At 49.3% G+C, this 17943-nt stretch overlaps 1 protein-coding gene across 1 annotated transcript in view; it reads left to right on the top strand.

Annotated features, from left to right (window-relative positions):
- CALCOCO2 (calcium binding and coiled-coil domain 2) overlaps positions 1 to 17653 on the top strand; it is a 35612-nt gene extending 17959 nt beyond the window's left edge. Inside the window, exons 3-14 of the mRNA XM_089318113.1 lie at positions 2037 to 2139; positions 2310 to 2443; positions 3707 to 3832; positions 6411 to 6499; positions 6835 to 6904; positions 8171 to 8293; positions 8552 to 8638; positions 10074 to 10232; positions 11098 to 11193; positions 12840 to 12975; positions 15875 to 15903; positions 16695 to 17653. Of these exons, the coding sequence (XP_089174239.1) occupies positions 2037 to 2139; positions 2310 to 2443; positions 3707 to 3832; positions 6411 to 6499; positions 6835 to 6904; positions 8171 to 8293; positions 8552 to 8638; positions 10074 to 10232; positions 11098 to 11193; positions 12840 to 12975; positions 15875 to 15903; positions 16695 to 16850 (1308 nt within the window). The 3' untranslated portion in view covers positions 16851 to 17653. The remainder of the gene's footprint in view (positions 1 to 2036; positions 2140 to 2309; positions 2444 to 3706; positions 3833 to 6410; positions 6500 to 6834; positions 6905 to 8170; positions 8294 to 8551; positions 8639 to 10073; positions 10233 to 11097; positions 11194 to 12839; positions 12976 to 15874; positions 15904 to 16694) is intronic.
- The last annotated feature ends 290 nt before the right edge of the window (positions 17654 to 17943 follow it).

Genomic DNA, 17943 nt, shown 5'->3' on the forward strand with positions numbered 1-17943 from the left:
CCACAGGGCCCAGGCAGCATCAAAATACGGCAATGAATATAATTTTGCCTCTTGTTTGCAGTGTTCTCCCCTCCAAGACACAGTGGCTCCTCTCCTATTGTCTGGTGTCCTTTCATCCCCCAGATGAGACCTGAGCCATCTCTTACCCCCTTCACATTTAGAGAGGACGCTCTCCACTCAGCCAGCCTCCCGCTCAGAGGCCTGTTCGCTGTGTGTTTATTAGTAGTAGTATTATTAAAGGTAGGCCTTTATGACTACCACATTTTTGTTATCTTTATCACCAAAAGCCTTCACTAAGCATGTATTAAGGAAAACACCAAGAAAAGAAAACTAAACCTACCTGGGTTCTCTTACCTGGTACTTCATAATCTAAGAACCCCCTTGTCCCTCTGTCTCCCCCACACATTATTCCAAAACATGCCTTTTTTAAAAAAGGAAGCAGAGGAGCTGGCGCTGTGGCGTAGTGGGTAAAGCCACCACCTGCAATGCCAGGATCCCATATGGGCGCCGGTTTGAGTCCTGGCTGCTCCACTTCTGATCCAGCTCTCTGCTATAGCCTAGGAAAGCAGCGGAAACCCTGTACCCACATGACTTGGAAGAAGCTCCTGGCTCCTGGCTTTGGATTGGCCCAGCTCCAGCCATTGTGGCCATTTGGGGAGTGAACCAGCAGATGGAGGACCTCTCTCTCTGCCTCTGCCTCTGCCTCTCTCTAACTTTGCCTTTCAAATAAATAAATAAATCTTTGAAAAAAAAAAAAAAGGAAGCAGTATAACCAACTAGGTTTATAATATAACAAGGCTGAATGGGACACAGTAGAGGATAAACTAGTGGAGATGGCTGGATGGCTGGAAAGAAGTGTGCTTTTTTTTTTTTTTTTAAGGATTTATTGTATTTATTTGAAAGGCAGAGTTATACAGAGAGAAAAAGAGAGGCAGATCTTCCGTCTGCTGTGGTTCACTTCCCCATATGGCTGCAACAGCTAGGACTGGGTCAGGCTGAAGCTAGGAGCCAGGAGCTTCTTCCGGGTCTCCCACATAGGTGCAAGGGCCCAGGCACTTGGGCCATTCTCTCTGATATGGGATGCCCGGTGTCACAGGCAGCAGCGTCACCCACTATGCCACAATGCCAGCGCCTCTGATTTTTCTTTTAAATTTTGCTTGTTTAAAGAAATTTTTAAAATACATTAGATTCTCGGGCTCACTTGTCTAATCTTCCGCCTGTGGCACCGGCACCCCAAATTCTAGTCCCGGTTGGGGCACCGGTTCTGTCCCGGTTGCTCCTCTTCCAGTCCAGCTCTCTGCTGTGGCTCAGGAGGGAAGCGGAGGATGGCCCAAGTGCTTGGGTCCCTGCACCCACATAGGAGACCGGGAGGAAGCACCTGGCTCCTGGCTTCGGATTGGCGCAGCGCCAGCCATAGCAGCCATTAGGGGAGTGAACCAACAGAAGGAAGACCTTTATCTCTATCTCTCTCTCACTGTCTATAACTCTACCCGTCAAATAAAAATAAAAATAATACATTAGATTCTCAGGGTCATAGTAAAACATGATAATTACAACAAAATTCTCATCAACTGTCATGTTAATGTGATATTAATACAAAGAGAAGAGATTCATTGTAGTTCATAGATAGAGTTCTCCTTCCTTCCCTCTTGCTTTCTGACTTAGAAATTCCAAAAACACCACTGTAAGAGGATAGTGGTATCAAGGTTCCCAATCCCAGAACTTTCTCCCCAGTCATGCTCAACTCTGTGTCCAACTTAGAGATGTAATTTTTGGAGCTCTTGCCCTGGGCCTGTAGGAGCCAGTTTTCACTTCCTTGTGTGTGTGTGTGTGTGTGTGTCCAGTCTTTGGTTGTATCAACATTTTCTCATATATAATTATCGTAAGTCAAAAAACATAATCTGATTCATGGTGTGTGAATCTTGTCATAATGAACTCATTCTATCACATTTTCAACATACGTGAATAAAAATTAAGTGTATTCTAAGAAGACACATTCCTTCTGGGTGCTGAGTGACAGCCTCTTGTCCTTGCAGGTGGGGTGGAAGACAACCCGTGAGTATTACACCTTCATGTGGGTCACTTTGCCCACTGACCTAAACAAGGAATCGGCCAAACAGCAGGAAGTCCAGTTCAAAGGTGAGAAGCTACTGGATCAAAGGTGTTGGAGATGGTAGCCAAGACTGGTTCATTTCCTGGAGCTTGAGCTTTCTGGGGCAGATAAAAAGATTTCTAGCTTTAAAATTTCTGAAATAGATCTTAGGTTTTTTTCTTTCTTTTTTTAATTAAAAGTCATGTTGTGTTTCCAGCTTATTACCTGCCCAAGGATGATGAGTATTACCAGTTCTGCTACGTGGACCAGGATGGCGTAGTCCGGGGAGCAAGTATTCCCTTCCAATTCCGTCCAGAAAATGAGGAAGATATCCTGGTTGTTACCACTCAGGTCTGTAACTATCTCATGTTTTCCTTAAGAATAGCGGTTCTGGGATAGGAGAGGGGAATTTGGCTCAATTGAGATCTTGTTGCATATCTAGCAGATACTGCTGGGAGAATGTATGCAGCACCCACTCAGCCCACGTGGGAGCGACTCAGGAATGTCAGCGAGACGCACAGGGGCTGCCGCTTGTGACGCTGGATCCCATATCAGATCTCCAGGTTGTGTCCTGGCTGTCTGCTTCCGATCCACCTCCCTTGCTAATGTACCTGGAAAGGCAGTGGGTGATGGCCCCAGTGCTTGGGCCCCTGCCGCCCACGTGGGAGACCTGAATGGAGTCCCCTGGCTTCAGCCTGGCCCAACCCCTGCCATTGCAGCCATCTGAGGCGTGAACCAGCAAATGGAAGATCTCTCTCTCCCCTTCCCCCATTCTTTCCCTTTCTGTCTTTCCCTGCCATCTCTACTCGCCTTTTCCCTCCGACTCCGTCACTCTGCCTTTCAAATAAATAGTCTTCTCCCCACCCCAAAGATGTATTTATTTATTTATTTATTTGAAAGGCAGAGCCACAGAGGGAAAGGGAGAGAGATCTTCCATCTACTTCCAAATGGCTGCAGTAGCCAGGGCTAGGTCAGGCCAAAGCCAGGAACTCCATCCAGGTCTCCCATGTGGGTGGTAGGGGCCCAAGCACTTGGACATCTTTTACTACTACTTTCCCAGATGCATTAGCATGGAGCTGGACCAGAAGCAGAGCAGCTGGAATTCGAACTGGCACTCATATGGGATGTCAGCATTGCAGTCAGCAGTTTAATTTGCTGTGCCACAATACTGGCCCCAAAATAATCTTTTAAAGATTTATTTTTTTATTGAAAAAGGCAGAGTTATAGAGAAGAGAGAGAGAGAAAAAAAGAGAAAGATCTTCCATCTGCTGGCCTCCATCTGCTGATTCACTCCCCAAATGGCCGAATGGCCAGGACTGGGCAGGGCCAAAGCTAGGAGCCCGGAGCTTCTTTCAGGTCTCCCACGTGGGCCATCATCCACTGCGTTTCCAGGCAAGGGAGCTGGATTAGAAATAGAATCGCAAGGACTCTAACCAGTGCCCATATGGGATGCCAGGTGCAGACTTAACCTACTACACCACAATACCACACACCACCCCCCCCCCCCAAATAAATAATCAGGAACCAGCGCTGGGCATTGAGTCTAGGTACTGTAATGTGGGGTGTGGGCGTCTTTTCTACTAAACACCCGCTCCCTGGAATGTTCTTTTGTAGGGCCAGGTGGAAGAGATTGAGCAGCACAATAAGGAGCTTTACCGAGAAAACCAGGAGCTGAAGGACAGCTGTGTCAGCCTCCAGACGCAGAACGCAGACATGCAGGCCGAGCTACAGAGGAAGCAGGTATGGCTGCGGTTAACAGTGACCTTGAGCATGGAGATCAGAATCGGATGCTGCCACTTATCCATCACGATTTTCTGTTTTGCCTGTGATCTCACTCCTTTACACTATTGCTTTATAGGCACGTTTGAAGTTTTATAGGGATTATTTTATTTAAATTTCATGGCAATCCTTTATTATCTCAGTTTTTTTTTTTTAATTTTTTTAATTTTATTTTTTACAGGCAGAGTGGACAGTGAGAGAGAGAGACAGAGAGAAAGGTCTTCCTTTGCCGTTGGTTCACCCTCCAGTGGCCACCGCGGCTGGTGTGCTGTGGCAGGCGCACCGCACTGATCCGATGGCAGGAGCCAGGAGCCAGGTGCTTTTCCTGGTCTCCCATGGGGTGCAGGGCCCAAGCACTTGGGCCATCCTCCACTGCCTTCCCGGGCCACAGCAGAGAGCTGGCCTGGAAGAGGGGCAACTGGGACAGAATCCGGCGCCCCGAACGGGACTAGAACCTGGTGTGCCGGCGCCACAAGGCAGAGGATTAGCCTAGTGAGCCACGGCGCCGGCTTATTATCTCAGTTTTGTAGATGAGTAATCTGAGGTTTAGAAGGATTCCATAACCAGGGGCCAGCGCTGTGGTGTAGTGAGTAAAGCCGCTGCCTTCGGTGCCAACATCCCATATGGGCGTTGGTTTGAGTCCCAGCTGCTCCACTTCTGATCCAGCTCTGTGCTATGGCCTGGGAAAGCAGTGGAATATGGCTCAAGTCCTAGGGCCCCTGTACCGTGTGGGAGACCCAGAAGAAGCTCCTGGCTTTGGATCGGCCCATCTCTGGCTGTTGCTGCCATTTGGGGAATGAACCAGTGGATAGAAGACCTCTCTCTCTCTCTCTCTCTCTCTCTCTCTGCCTCTCCTTCTCTCTGTGTGTAACTCTGAATTTCAAATAAATAAATAAATCTTTTTTTTTTTTTTTTAAGAAAAAGGATTCCATAACCAGTTGATAGAGCCCAGATTGAAACCCACTGTTTCTTCCCATTGCCTATTTATAGCTTGACATATTTTCCTTGAGTCGCTAGATGAACATCAAGAGCAAAGAGAATTAAAGTTAGGTTGCAGATTTTCCAAACTCTGCTACTCCTGATTGGAATCTTCCTCCAGATTAGCAGGTGATGAATGAGAGCTGATGATACTGGGAGCTCGGCTGAAGGGAAGAGCCTTCTCTGAAGTCTGTAAGCGAGAAGTCGGAGAGAGAGGCCTGCAGCTTAGAGCAGGGAGGCGATATTGATGTACAAGTCACCTCACTGCAGATTGGAATTAGGAAAGAAATGTAATGACCAACATGGTAGCCACTGGCCACACGGACACTAGAAATGTGACTGTATGGAGATGTGTTGTGTTCAGAAAATATAAACTGTAATTCAGAGATTTTGCATAAAAAAGTAAAATATTTCCTCTTTATTGTTTACATGTTGAAATGATATTTTAGCTACACTAGGTTATACTATTTAGCCATATTGGCTTGTACTGTTAAAATTAATTTCATCTGTTTCTTTTCAGTTTTTTTTTTTTAATATTTAGTTGAAAGGCAAAGTTACAGAGGCAGAGAGAGAGAGAGGTCTTCCACCTGCTGGTTCACTCCCCAAATGGCCACAATGGCCAGAGCCAGGCCTATCCGAAGCCAGGAGCCTGGAGCTTCTTCTGGGCCATCTTCTACTGCTTTCACGAACCATAACAGAGAGCTGGATTGGAAGTGGAGCAACCCGGTCTTGAACTGGTGCCCATATGGGATGCTGGCACTACAGACAGCAGCCTTACCCACTATGCCTCAGCACCGGCCCCTCTTTTCAGTTTTTTAAACTAAAATTTTTAGATTACATATGTGGTTCTTAATTGATTAGACAGCACTTCTCCAGGCAAAAAGCAGCTTTGTTTCTCGTGCCAGAGAACCGTGTCTAGGGTGTAACTGGCACTCAAGAAATACTTGTTTGGTGAATTAGTGGACACATACAAGCTCCAGTAGAAAAGAAATTAGGGTAGATAATTTTTCATATGAGAAGAATATATTTAAAACATTTTGGGCCGGCGCCGCGGCTCAATAGGCTAATCCTCCACCTAGCGGCGCCGGCACACCGGGTTCTAGTCCCGGTCGGGGTGCCACATTCTTTCCCGGTTGCCCCTCTTCCAGGCCAGCTCTCTGCTCTGGCCTGGGAAGGCAGTGGAGGATGGCCCAGGTGCTTGGGCCCTGCACCCCATGGGAGACCAGGAGAAGCACCTGGCTCCTGCCTTCGGATCAGCTTGGTGCGCTGGCCGCAGTGCGCTGGCCGCAGCGGCCATTGAAGGGTGAACCAACGGCAAAGGAAGACCTTTCTCTCTGTCTCTCTCTCTCTCACTATCCACTCTGCCTGTAAAAAAAAAAAAAAAAAAAAAAAAAAAAAAAAAAATTTTAATATGGGAATTCCTTTACTTGGATATTTCATTCACTGCTGTGTGTGCTATGTCTGATATACAGTAAGTGCACAGTAAATATTTTTGGCTACCTAAGATGCTAACAGTGATCTTACAAATGGTCCATCGCATTGGTGATGTCCCGATCTACAGGAAGAACTGGAAACCCTACAGAGCATCAATAAGAAGTTGGAACAGGAAGCCAAAGAGCAGAAGGACCGTTGGGAGACAGAGCTGCTGCAGTGAGTGTCCCATCATTCCTGGGTGGGAGGACCTCGGGGACGGTCAGACTAGATTTCTGGAGTTTGTTAGAAAGCCCTCTTCCCATCACTACAGTGGTAGCTATGATTCTTCCCCCTTTGAATCATGGGCTCTTTAATTACAGGTTAGAGAACTGGTATCAGAACAGCCAGAAGAAATTATCTGAATCCAAGTATCAGTTTTTGGGGGTCAGAAAGTTAAAACAGGACTGCAGTGGAGACTCGTAGATTTTAAAATAACTGCAGGATTAGGGCCAAGCCGGCCGTCAGTCGTTTAAGGCCGGGGGTGCTGACCACAGCCTTCCCCATCTCCGCAGACTGAAAGAGCACAATGAGAAGATGTCCTCAGAGAATGAGAAGATGGGCATCAGAGTGGATCAGCTTCAGGTGGGTGACGTCACGCCTCTGCCCCAGGGTGCATCACTGTGGTGAGTGCCTATGGCATCCCGTACAGGTTATGTGCCTTCCATTCTGGAGAACATCCCTCCCTCTCCTGTTTTTATTTCTTTTTAACTTATTTGAGAGAAAAGAGAAAGAACTCCCATCTGCTGATTCAGCTCCCAAATGCCCACAACACCTGACTGAGGCTGGGACCTCGGGTCTCCTACATGGGTGGGGCAGGAACCCAATCACCTCACCCATCCCAGTTGTCTCCCAGGGTCTGCATCAGCAGGAAGCTGGAGTCAGGAGCCAGCCATCGGATCCAGGTATCTTAATCACTAGGCCAAGCACCTGTGCCCAGCGCTGTGTTTTGTTTAATAGTTGCAGTCTTCAAGACTGAATAATTTGTTCAGTCTGTGTTTATCATGAACTCTTAAGGTTGATGACCGTCATCTATACCAATGGTTTTTACACCTTTCTCTTACAGCTACAAAATCTTTTCAAACAAAATCTTCCTCAAAAGCCTAGAATGTAAAGCAGATAATCCCAGAACTGCTCTCATTTTTAGAAAACTGTACCTTTAAAAAAGGGGGTCTTTGCTAGCCGTTGTGGGCATTTGGGGAGTGGACTCACAGGTGGAAAATTTTCATCTCTCTGCCTCTGTCTGTCTCTCTCTCTGCCACTCTGCCTTTCAAATTAATAAAGAAATAAAAATTAAAGAGATAAAAAAAAAAAGGCTTTAAAGAGTAGTTTGTCCATTTAGCTGAGTTGAGCCCTAGGGTATAAAGTGGAGCTGAGAAGGTGAAGGCTGGGCGGGTGCCACGGCTCACTAGGCTAATCTTCCACCTGCAGCGCCGGCACACCGGTTTCTAGTCCTGGTTGGGACACCGGTTCTGGTCCGGTTGCTCCTCTTCCAGTCCAGCTCTCTGCTGTGGCCCAGGAAGGCAGTGGAGGATGGCCCAGGTCCTTGGGCCCTTCACTCACATGGGAAACCGGGAGGAAGCTCCTGGCTTCGGATTGGTGTGGCACGCTGGACATGGTGGCCATTTGGGGGGTGAACCAACGGAAGGAAGACCTTTCTCTGTCTCTCTCTCTCACACTAACTCTGCCTGTAAAAAAAAAAAAAAAGGTTAAGGGTTTCTAAGGAATACTTGGCAGTGGGTGGAGCAAGGGAAGCACATAACTTTCTGTTTCTGTTCTCTGAATTTCAGTGTCATTCCTGGTGAGTTTTCCTCCTTTATATCTTGGTTGCATTCACTGGTTTTCCTTTAGGTCCAGCTGTCAACTCAAGAGAAAGAAATGGAGAAGCTTGTTCAGGGAGATCAAGACAAGACAGAGCTGTTGGAACAGATGAAAAAGGAAAATGGCCAACTCTTCCTCAGTTTAACTGAACAGGTAGAGTAATGGAAGACAGCAAGACTCGTAGGCATTGCAAATAGTCGTGGTTCTTGTCTTTGTCACATACCCGGTATCGCTGGCCCCTAGGAAGGTCTCAGAGGAAGCCAGCTGAAACGAGGCCTCTCAGGGCTTTCCTCAGAAACAAACAGGAGACTCGCCCCTCCTGTGTGCCTGCTTGCCTCTCAGTCCAGCAGGCCCTTTCCCGTGCATGCGTGCATCCTCCCCGCAGTGATTCTGAAATCTGTTTTTCTACAGAGGGAGCAGCAGAAGAGGCTCAAGCACACTGTGGAGGAGATGAAGGAGAAAGAATCCCAAGCAGCAAAGAAGCAAGAGGAGTTAACGGCATGTCTGTCTTTGGATGGCTATGTGGGAGGGGCTCTAAAGACAGGAAGACAGGAGGGTCCATTTGCAGGAGCTGGAAAGGGTAAATAAGACAGATTAGAGTAGCGTTCACTCTTGGATGTTTTGCTTTCTACCCAAAAGGACAGAGCATCTGCCATCTGTGAGCTACTAGGAGAGGTGGGCCTTTCTAGGAGTGGTAAAGCGATGATGAAAGTTAAATACCGTGACAGTTACAGTAAGTAGAGTCTTGGACTAGGAGTCACGTGGAATAACCCCTAGCCTCTCCTTACAGTTAGTATAGGACAGGTGGATTAATGGTTATAAAGAGCTCTACAACAGCAAATCACAACACTCAAAGCAACATTTGTTAGTTAACACATTAGCCATTATCATTATAAGTTATTCTGAGTTACAGTAATATAGAAATGAAAGCCTAACTGACTTATAATTTCCTGTAGTGTATTATCAGAAAAAAGGCCTCATGGTACGGACAGGCACCTGGGAGGTCCATTCTCTGAACTGATGTCAGGGCAGGAGAAATCCTGATGTCTGTGGGTGCATCTGTTGGGGTTGGAGCTCACATTTATATACGCCCCATTCAGTCACTCAGCCATCTTCAGTCAGTTACTGAGTGCCTACCATATGTAAGGTAGTGTATGTTTTAGCACACTAGAGTAGAACAGAACTTGCGAATCCATGAGAAATGTGGATTTCCAGCTTCTGAAAAACCAGAGGATCTGGCAACACTGAGCCCATGTGGGCCACAGCAGCAGTGTCTAGAGCCCCTGCACCCCCCTTTTTTTTTTTAAGATTTATTTATTTACTTGAGAGGCAGAGTTAACAGATAGAGAGAGGGAGAGACAGACAGAGAGGTCTTCCATCTGCTGGTTCACGCCCCAAATGGCCACAATGGCTGGAGCTGGGCCGATCCAAAGCCAGCAGTCAGGAACTTCTTCCAGGTCTCCTACGTGGATGCAGGGGCACAAGCACTTGGACATTCTTCCAGGGCTTTCCCAGGCCATCAGAAGGGAGCTGGATTGGAAGCAGCCAGGACTCAAACCGGTGCCCACATAGGATTCTGGCGCCACAGGCAGAGGCTTAACCTACTGGCACCGCCTCTGCACCCCTAACATGGGTCCTGTGCTCTCCACCTGACCACAGTCTTCGCTATTATCGTAATAACTCCTCCTTCCAGTTACCTGCCTGATCCCTACAGGCACGTTGGAGTTTGTGACCTCTGATGTAGCCAGTACGCTAGTTTTAAATAATGCAGGGTCCTTCAAGGGTTCGAATGTCCTTGTGACAGGTATGGGTTTCTTTGGTTTCCATGAAGCATTTGTCAAGACCCAGGGGACTCGCCATCCGTCTGATAACAATTCTGTATTCCTCGTGCATCCAAAAAGCCTGACTATGAGGACTGTATCTTATGCTTCAGGAGCCTAGGAACAAGAAAACAACAGTGGAGGAGCAGTTAGTGCAAGAGGTGGAACGCCTAAAGGCAAAGGTAGAGGCCGGGAAAGCCTGTTTCTTAGAGAAGTACAAAGAGTGCCAACGACTCCACAAACAGATCAGGCAACTCAGGGCTGCCGCACTGGTAGGTGAACAGGGGTGAAGGGGCCCAGGGCCGCAAGGGGCGCGGAGGTTTGTGGATCTCAGAGCAAGCTGCAAGGATGTATGTCCCCTTCAGAGGAGGAGGGCAGAAGCCACCTCGGGGGGCCGCCCCTGGAACACCAGCCCCGGCTGAAGCACGGGTCAGGGCAGGATTTGGTAAGCGTTGAGCAGGATTCTGCGTAGACTCAGCTAGTCCTCTCTTATTTCTACCTTTTGAGGAAGTGAAGCAGGACCGGAAGAGCCAGCAGGCGCCAGTGGGGCTGGGGAGCAAGGAGCCTGCAGTCAGTGCCGCCACCGGGTAGCCCCCTCACGTTACTGCCTCAGGGTCGGCTACAAGCGCACAGCAGTTTGGGCACCAGCATTCAAATAAAAATCTTGGAACAAAACCACAACTAGCAGGATTAGCTTAAGTGTGTGTGTGAGGTATGCGCATGTGTGTGTCCGCAGGTAGGAGACGGGACACTCCGGAGGTAACATGGCACTGGTCAGGCCAACCCTTCCTTCTGGGAGGCTAAGCCTCTGGGCTTCAAGCTTGCTGGGTGAGGTGTTTACTCAACGCACAGATGCTTGTCCTCAGGTTTGAGTGACGTTGAACGAGGCTGCACTCTCCCGTGGTGGTAGTTCAGTCCTGAGGTTTTCCCCACGCTTACTCTTTCTGACCCCTCACACTCCCTCTCCTGATGCCTGTGGGCCTTTTATTAAGTCACTTTTCTGGGAGTTGGTTTCCTGTCCTTGGTACCACTCCCTCCTCCCTGGGTCCCTTCTCCCACCTCGGCCCCACCCCTCCGGGAGGCCAGTGCCTCTGCAGTCTCTCAGGGGATCCTAATCCTAGTTTTGTTTGTTGACAGGAAGAGAACTTTGACCTCTCAAGAAGACTGAGTGATAACAAGATTATGCTCGAGGCTCTGCTGAGAGAGAAGGAGAACCTGGAAAGAGAAAATGAGGTAGGGACGTGAAGGAGGGTGAAAGCCCAGGGGTCTAGGGGAAGGGAGCAGCTGGTCCAAAGCTGTAGCTGCAGAACCCTGAACGAAGGGGCCTGTGCTGGACGGGAGTACGTGGAACCTGGCTTCCTGATCCACCACAAACCCTCTTTGTTCTGCAACCGAACCTTGTTTTGCATGGCAGTGTCACCTGGAGGGGAGCGGCCTTGGTGAGCCTGGACTTTCGCTTTTGGCTGCACAGCTGCTAAAAGCATAGTGTTTGCGGGGGAGGGTGATACCCTGAGAGGCTTTCATGCTAGCGGGGACCCCTCTCCCTCAGCACAACTTGTTCCTTTTTCCCTGCTGTCAACACCAGGCGCAGAAGTGCTCTGTACCACTGCTGGGGCCCATGCAGACCCCTAATTAATGCTGGGCGTTCACTAATCACTTCATTCTTGCGCCCAGCTGATACGGAGTATCTGCTATATGTTAAACAACAAGCTGGTTTTCACGGATGATTGATTGGCTGATTGATCGATGGATGATTGATTGGCTGATTGATCGATTGAGGGGGATGGAAGCAAATCAGGTGGTCACACCTGAAGTTGTTCTCCATGAAAAAAAGCAGACAGGTGTCCATGTCTTCTGGCTGCTCCCCCTGCCTTTGCGCTTCCAGCAGTTCTCCCCTCCGCACTCTAAGCCTCCTGCACAGTGCCTCCAAGGGACCATTTCTACTCTTCTCTTTTCAATTGTCTCTTTAAAAACATGCCTGACCTAAGAGGAAACATGCCATCTTAATAGCTTTCCAGCACACCGTCACTGTTGTGCGACAGCTCCCCAGAACTTCACCTCGCGACACTGAAACCCATACCCACCAGACACCAGCTTCCCCTGGGTGAGCTCTTCGTGCTGATCTCACGCCCCTGTCCTGGGCTCTGTGCTGCCCTTGTCATTCACACTCTTGACTGGGATCTGTGGACCTTGCCTTTGAAGTCCCAGTCTCCAGGGGGCCACACAGAATCTGCAACAACGTGGTGCTTGGAGGCTTTGTTAAGACCCACAGTAAAGCCCGCCTAGAAGGCTGAGGGGAGATGTCCAAATGCCCTTTTTCTAGGAATGTTCCATGCCTGCACCACGTGTATCTTTCTCTCCTTTCTCACTGCTTGTCCTTCTCAGGGCTGTGTGCCCACCTCCCTCCCTTCCTCCCTTCCTCCCACGCTCTCTGTGGGTATCTCCATTTAATTGACAACACGTGAAGAATGGAGAATTACATCAGATGCGTATTTACATGGTGCTAGGAAACTGCCCAAGGCAGCAAACCGAAAGAATCGTTCTCCTCTCAACATCGCAGCACTTTGACTAAAGCCCCTGCCAGCCTCACGTGTCCACGCTGCTTTTGTACCATCCTTCCACGATGAGTATTCAGAGATGTGCAGTCCCTGTGAGTGAATGTAACCAAATCCCCGAAGTGCACTTCGGGTCAGAGATAAAGTCCTCAGCTCGCTGCAGGATCCAGGCTTCCGCTTTCCCGCTCGACGAGTTGTAGATGAGCATTTCTCGGGCTTCTCCAGTGCGGTGTTGTGAGTGGAGACCTGTAGGTACTGGGCATCTCTAGCCAGGCTGCTGTTGGCCATTCCTTGTCTCTCAATGCCTGTAAACTCTCTCCTTAGCTCTTGAAGAAGGATAATAGCAGATTGCTGAGCTACATGGGTCTGGATGTTGACTCTTTGCCGTACCCAATGCCGACTTCAAATCACGGAGGTGCAGGACAAAACCCAGGACTGGTCTATGGAAACCCATATTCTGGTAAGACAACTTTGCCATTCCAGCTGGCCGGCCCCTCCCTGCCTGCATCCGGCTTCCCCACTTCTTTTTGTTGCTGTTTGTTTTATTTGTTTGTCTGAGATGCTAATTAAGACCAGTCTCATTGTTAAGACTTGCTGGGCAGAAGCTGAGGCCCCAATAGAAAGATTGCCGGGCAAGAAGTCTTAATTGAGAAATAAATCTAAATCCAGAAACCACAAATCAGGTCATGCGCCTAGAGGCAGCAGACACAAATTGAGTCCCATGGCTACATTCTGAATGTGTAAATCAGACGAATGTCTTTATGTAGGAGATATACACACCCAAAGCTGCGAGAGCTCGTTAAGGCGGCGCAGCGGAAGCATGAGCGCAGATCGCGCTGCCCGCACACTGCCCGCACACTGCCCATTGCAGCGGCCTCCCTGATGGCGTGACTGGGGGGAGCCAGAGCGTGCTCCTCCGGAACTCTTGGGTGGCGGGGCAAGAAGTAGGGGTGGGACTTGGGGCAACACTGTCCTTTTCAAACATGGAGCTTTTCTCTGTTGTCCCCAAAAGTGATAGCAGACCTCATTTGCTTTTTTGGACACTTGTATTATCTTAAGAGGCACAACCTGATCTTTACAGTAGACAGGAGAAAAGGTTTACTTTTTAAAAAAGTTTTAAGTGCTTTTGCCCTCTTCCAACACAGTGACCTCGACAGAAATCAGAGCGAGTCCCTCCCTACCACTTTCTTTAAAAAAAAAAAAAAGGGGGGGGGGGCCGGCGCCACAGCTCACTAGGCTAATCCTCCACCTAGCGGCGCCGGCACACCGGGTTCTAGTCCCGGTCGGGGCGCCGGATTCTGTCCCAGTTGCCCCTCTTCCAGGCCAGCTCTCTGCTGTGGCCCAGGAGGGCAGTGGAGGATGGCCCAAGTGCTTGGGCCCTGCACCCCATGGGAGACCAGGAGAAGCACCTGGCTCCTGCCTTCAGATCAGCACTGTGCGCCGGCTGCAGCGCGCCAGCTGTGGCAGCCATTAGAGGGTGAACCAACGGCAAAAGGAAGACCTTTCTCTCTCTCTCTCTCTCTCTCTCACTGTCCACTCTGCCTGTCAAAAAAAAATTGTTTGTTTATTTATTTGAAAGGCAGAGTTGCAGAGAGAGAGAGATCTTCTACCCACTGGTTCACTCCCCAAATGGCCACAACAGCTGGAGCTGGGCCGATCTAAAGCCAGGAGCCCAGGGCTTCTTCAGGTCTCCCACGTGGGTACAGGGGCCCAAGCATTTGGGTCATCTGCTGCTGCTTTCCCAGGCCATTAGCAGGGAGCTGGATTGGAAGTGGAGTAGCTGGGACTCGAACCTGGTGCCCATAAGGGATGCTGGCACTGCAGGCAGCTGCTCTATCTGCTGTGCCACAGTGCTGGTCCCTCTCTACCATTTTCTGGCTGAGGACGGGGTAACTGGTAGAGGAAGTACAGTGCCCCTAGTCCAGGCTGTTGGACTGATGAAGCAGGTGACCTGGAAGGAGACGTTTCAGCCACGTGGCACAGTATTGATGGTACCTCCAGCTGCCTCGTGGGCTGCTCAGGAACCCAGTGTCCACAGGAGCTGTCTTCCCAAATCACCACCTGTCTGCCTTTCTGGAGAACCCGCCCTGTACTGTGGCAGAGGAGAGGGAATTCTTTTGGAGCATGAAATGTCAGTGCAGTGCATTGACCACATGAACCCAGCCATTCCAAAGGGTTGAAAGGTCTTTGCTTTGCTGAGGTTGAGGCCCTGTATCCCCTGGAACCTGGTGCCCCGAGTCAGCGTCTCCAGGTGACAGGAGCCTGTGAGCGGACACTGCCGATCAAGCACAGGCTAAAGACAGGCCTGGTCATTCTTGGGCCAAGACAGAAATGGGGATTCTGAGCAGGCACAGACAGGGCCCCAGGTCCTGCATACCTGCGGTGACTGCCACCTGGAAGAGGTGAGCATAGCTTTGGGGACAGTAAGTTCACTCTGAGGAAGCCAGTTTCTTCTGTGAACTGGGAGGCTGTCTAGGAAAGTGCCTGGTGTTGCAGTGGAGTACTTTACAACACACTTGCAATGACAGGGATAGAACTCAAAACCTCTTACATGGGGGTGGGGGTGGGAACAGTATGTATAATAATATGAGAACAGTACTGCGTAGTCCTAGACTGAAAAAAATATAAAGGTAGGCTTAATAACTTAATAACCTCATGGCAGTAGATAGAGCTGGAAAATCCTGTTACATCTGCAGCTCTGCACTTTATTTTCTTATTTTTTTTTTAAGATTTATTTATTTATTTGAAACACATAGTTGTCACAGAGCATCAGAGGCAGAGAGAGAGAGATCTTCCATCTGCTGGTTCACTCCCCAAATGGCCACAACAGCCAGAGCTGGGCCATTCTGAAGCCAAGAACTTCTTCCTGGTCTCCCACATGGATGCAGGGGACCAAGGACTTGGGCTGTCTTACACTGCTTTTCCCAGGTGCATTAGCAGGGAAGCTGGATCAGAAGTAGACCAGCTGGGATTCTAACTGAACCCATATGGGTTGCTGTTGGCTGCAAGTAGCCCCTTTACCTGCTATGCCACAGTGCCAGCCCCCATGTGGATACAGCTTTACAGTCTATTCTCAGACTATTTGTTTGTGGAATTGTTACCTCCCCATTCTGAAAACGGGTGTGTTATTTGTGGTGGTACTGGAAATGCCATTTCATTAATTTTTCCTCATTTCTCTGTCGCTGACTTAGATCCCCTCTCTCAGGGGTCAGTGATGTATTCGTGGCGGATGAGAGAGAATCAGAGGCAATGGGGAGAAAGGGAACAGTGAGGGGAACAGAAGACACCCGTTAGGACACAGCTGGAGAGTCGAGGGATGATATTTTTTCATTGAATTAAATCTTTTTTATTACCCTCAGGTATCCAAGAAAGTTCCTCCTCTGGCCTGGTAAGTAATGTTTCCCCTCCAGCTCCAGTCCATGGGAGAGCCACAGGGAGGCTGGTCCGTTCTCCAGAAGTAGTGGGGCAGTGTCTCCTGGGCCCAGGGCTAAGCAGGGTTGAGGTGGGAAGAAGAAGGCACAGTTTGTCCCCTGGCTTTCTGCCCAAGATCCACGGCTGTGACTTGAGTCTGGTAGCCTATCTAGGGAGGTGGTGTGAACTGAGCTCCTTGCCAAACAAGGCCTTCCAGCCTAGAAGCTGTGTTGTGTTGTTTTGTTTTTCAAATATGTATTTATTTGCAAAGCAGCGAGAGATACCTTCCATCTGTTGGTTCACTCCCCAAATGGCCACAATAGCCAGGGCTCGGCCAGGCTGAAGCCAGGAGCCAGGAACTCCATTTGGATCTCCCACGTGGGTAGCAGGGACTCAAGCCGTCATGCACTGCCTCCCAGGTGCAGTGACAGGGAGCTGGATTGGAAGCAAAGCAGCCAGGGCTCCAGCCAGCTCTGCAGTCTGGGACGTGGGTGTCCCAAGCAGCGGCTTACCCCACTGCGCCACCATGCCCACCCCTGAAAGTCGTGCTGACTACTCCAGCGATGTTAGGCCCTTTCAGCGCGGGGCTAGAGGAAGCCCCAGTGGGTATCTCCAAATGTGAATCTGTTCGTTCATGCACTGTTTCTTGAGTGCCTGCCGTGTCCCAGTCATACTAGGAGCTGAGTATACAGTGGAAAACAGCAAGATGGACGTGTCTCGGCCACACACAGCTGATGATGCTTCTGACCTCTTTGTTCTTCCTCCCAGTTCTCCGTCAAGAAGTGCCCCACCTGCAAATCAGACTTTGCTGACGACATGTGTGAGCAGCAGCACGTCTGTCTCAGTTGTCCAATTTGTCACAAGATCTTCCCAGCAAGAGAGAAGCAGATCTACGAAGACCACGTGTTATGCCACTCGCTCTAAGTGTCCCAGCCTCGTGGATCGATGCTCTACTTAGATAATTTATAGAGTAGAGAGAGCATCTACTAGGGGTCCTATGAGTCAAGATCCCGCCTCACCTGAAGCGGTCAGGGAGTCCCTCAGCCTGCTGCCCCGAGCGCTGGGGTCGCGTCCACTATCTGAGGATGGCGTTAGGGGCTTCTGCGTCCCCCCTCGCAGGTTACCCCCTGTAAGTCACATAACTCCAGCTGTGTCGGCCTCTCACCCGTAACGCCCATTCTTCCGAGGTCTCAGGACAAGGGCCCTGGGGTAGAGCTCGCCTGCTCTTCACAGCAGTCTTTACCTGATAGGAAGTGATTACTTTCCCAAGCCGTCCTGCTGTCATGCGAGGTCAGGCCTTGAGTGTGTGTGTACTCAGTCCTAACCCTGGGCCTCTGTCTCTGCTTGATTGCGTCAGACCAGACAAACATGACGCGGGAGAACGTGGCTGCCCAACCTGGATACCAAAGGTTCCCCATCCGCATTACTCAGCTCCCTGAAGAAGTTTATTCCTGCACAGTGGACAAGAAATACCATTTCAGTCACAGGAAGCCTCCTTTCTAGATACCTCTGACATTTTCTAACCTGGTCTTTTCTATGCATAACACATAGCTTTTTTTGTTGTACATCCTTTTTTAATGGTTAGTTGGAGTTAGAAAATATATGGCCTTATTACTTTTTGAGCAGGTGAGTTTGAAGATGGATGTTAGAATAATGAGACAACCATTGTTAATATCCTATACTAAAAATAAATTGCTCTTCTATTTCAGGGATTTAAGCAACTTAAACCTTCAGTTTATGGCCTTTTATTTTTAAGTTGTGGACTAAACAAAAGGATTATGGGAATGGCAGACAGTCCCAAAGATTTCTGTTCACCTGTCTTAACTGTTCTACCAGAGAGAGCCCTGGCGGTTATCTAGAGCTGGAGAGGGAGGTAATGCAGCGTTAGCTTGAGAAACCTGGGGTCTGACTTCGTGCCCGAACCTGCCGTGCATTTTTTAAAAGGAGCAGTGTGGATTTTGGCAGCCTTTGTGAACTAAGTTCAGTGACCTCCATCCAGATTTGCCTAATTGAACTA

The sequence above is a fragment of the Oryctolagus cuniculus genome, chromosome 17 (genome assembly GCF_051225735.1).
Source record: "Oryctolagus cuniculus isolate XC-2025 breed Fujian yellow rabbit chromosome 17, ASM5122573v1, whole genome shotgun sequence".
Classification (NCBI taxonomy): Eukaryota; Metazoa; Chordata; class Mammalia; order Lagomorpha; family Leporidae; genus Oryctolagus; species Oryctolagus cuniculus.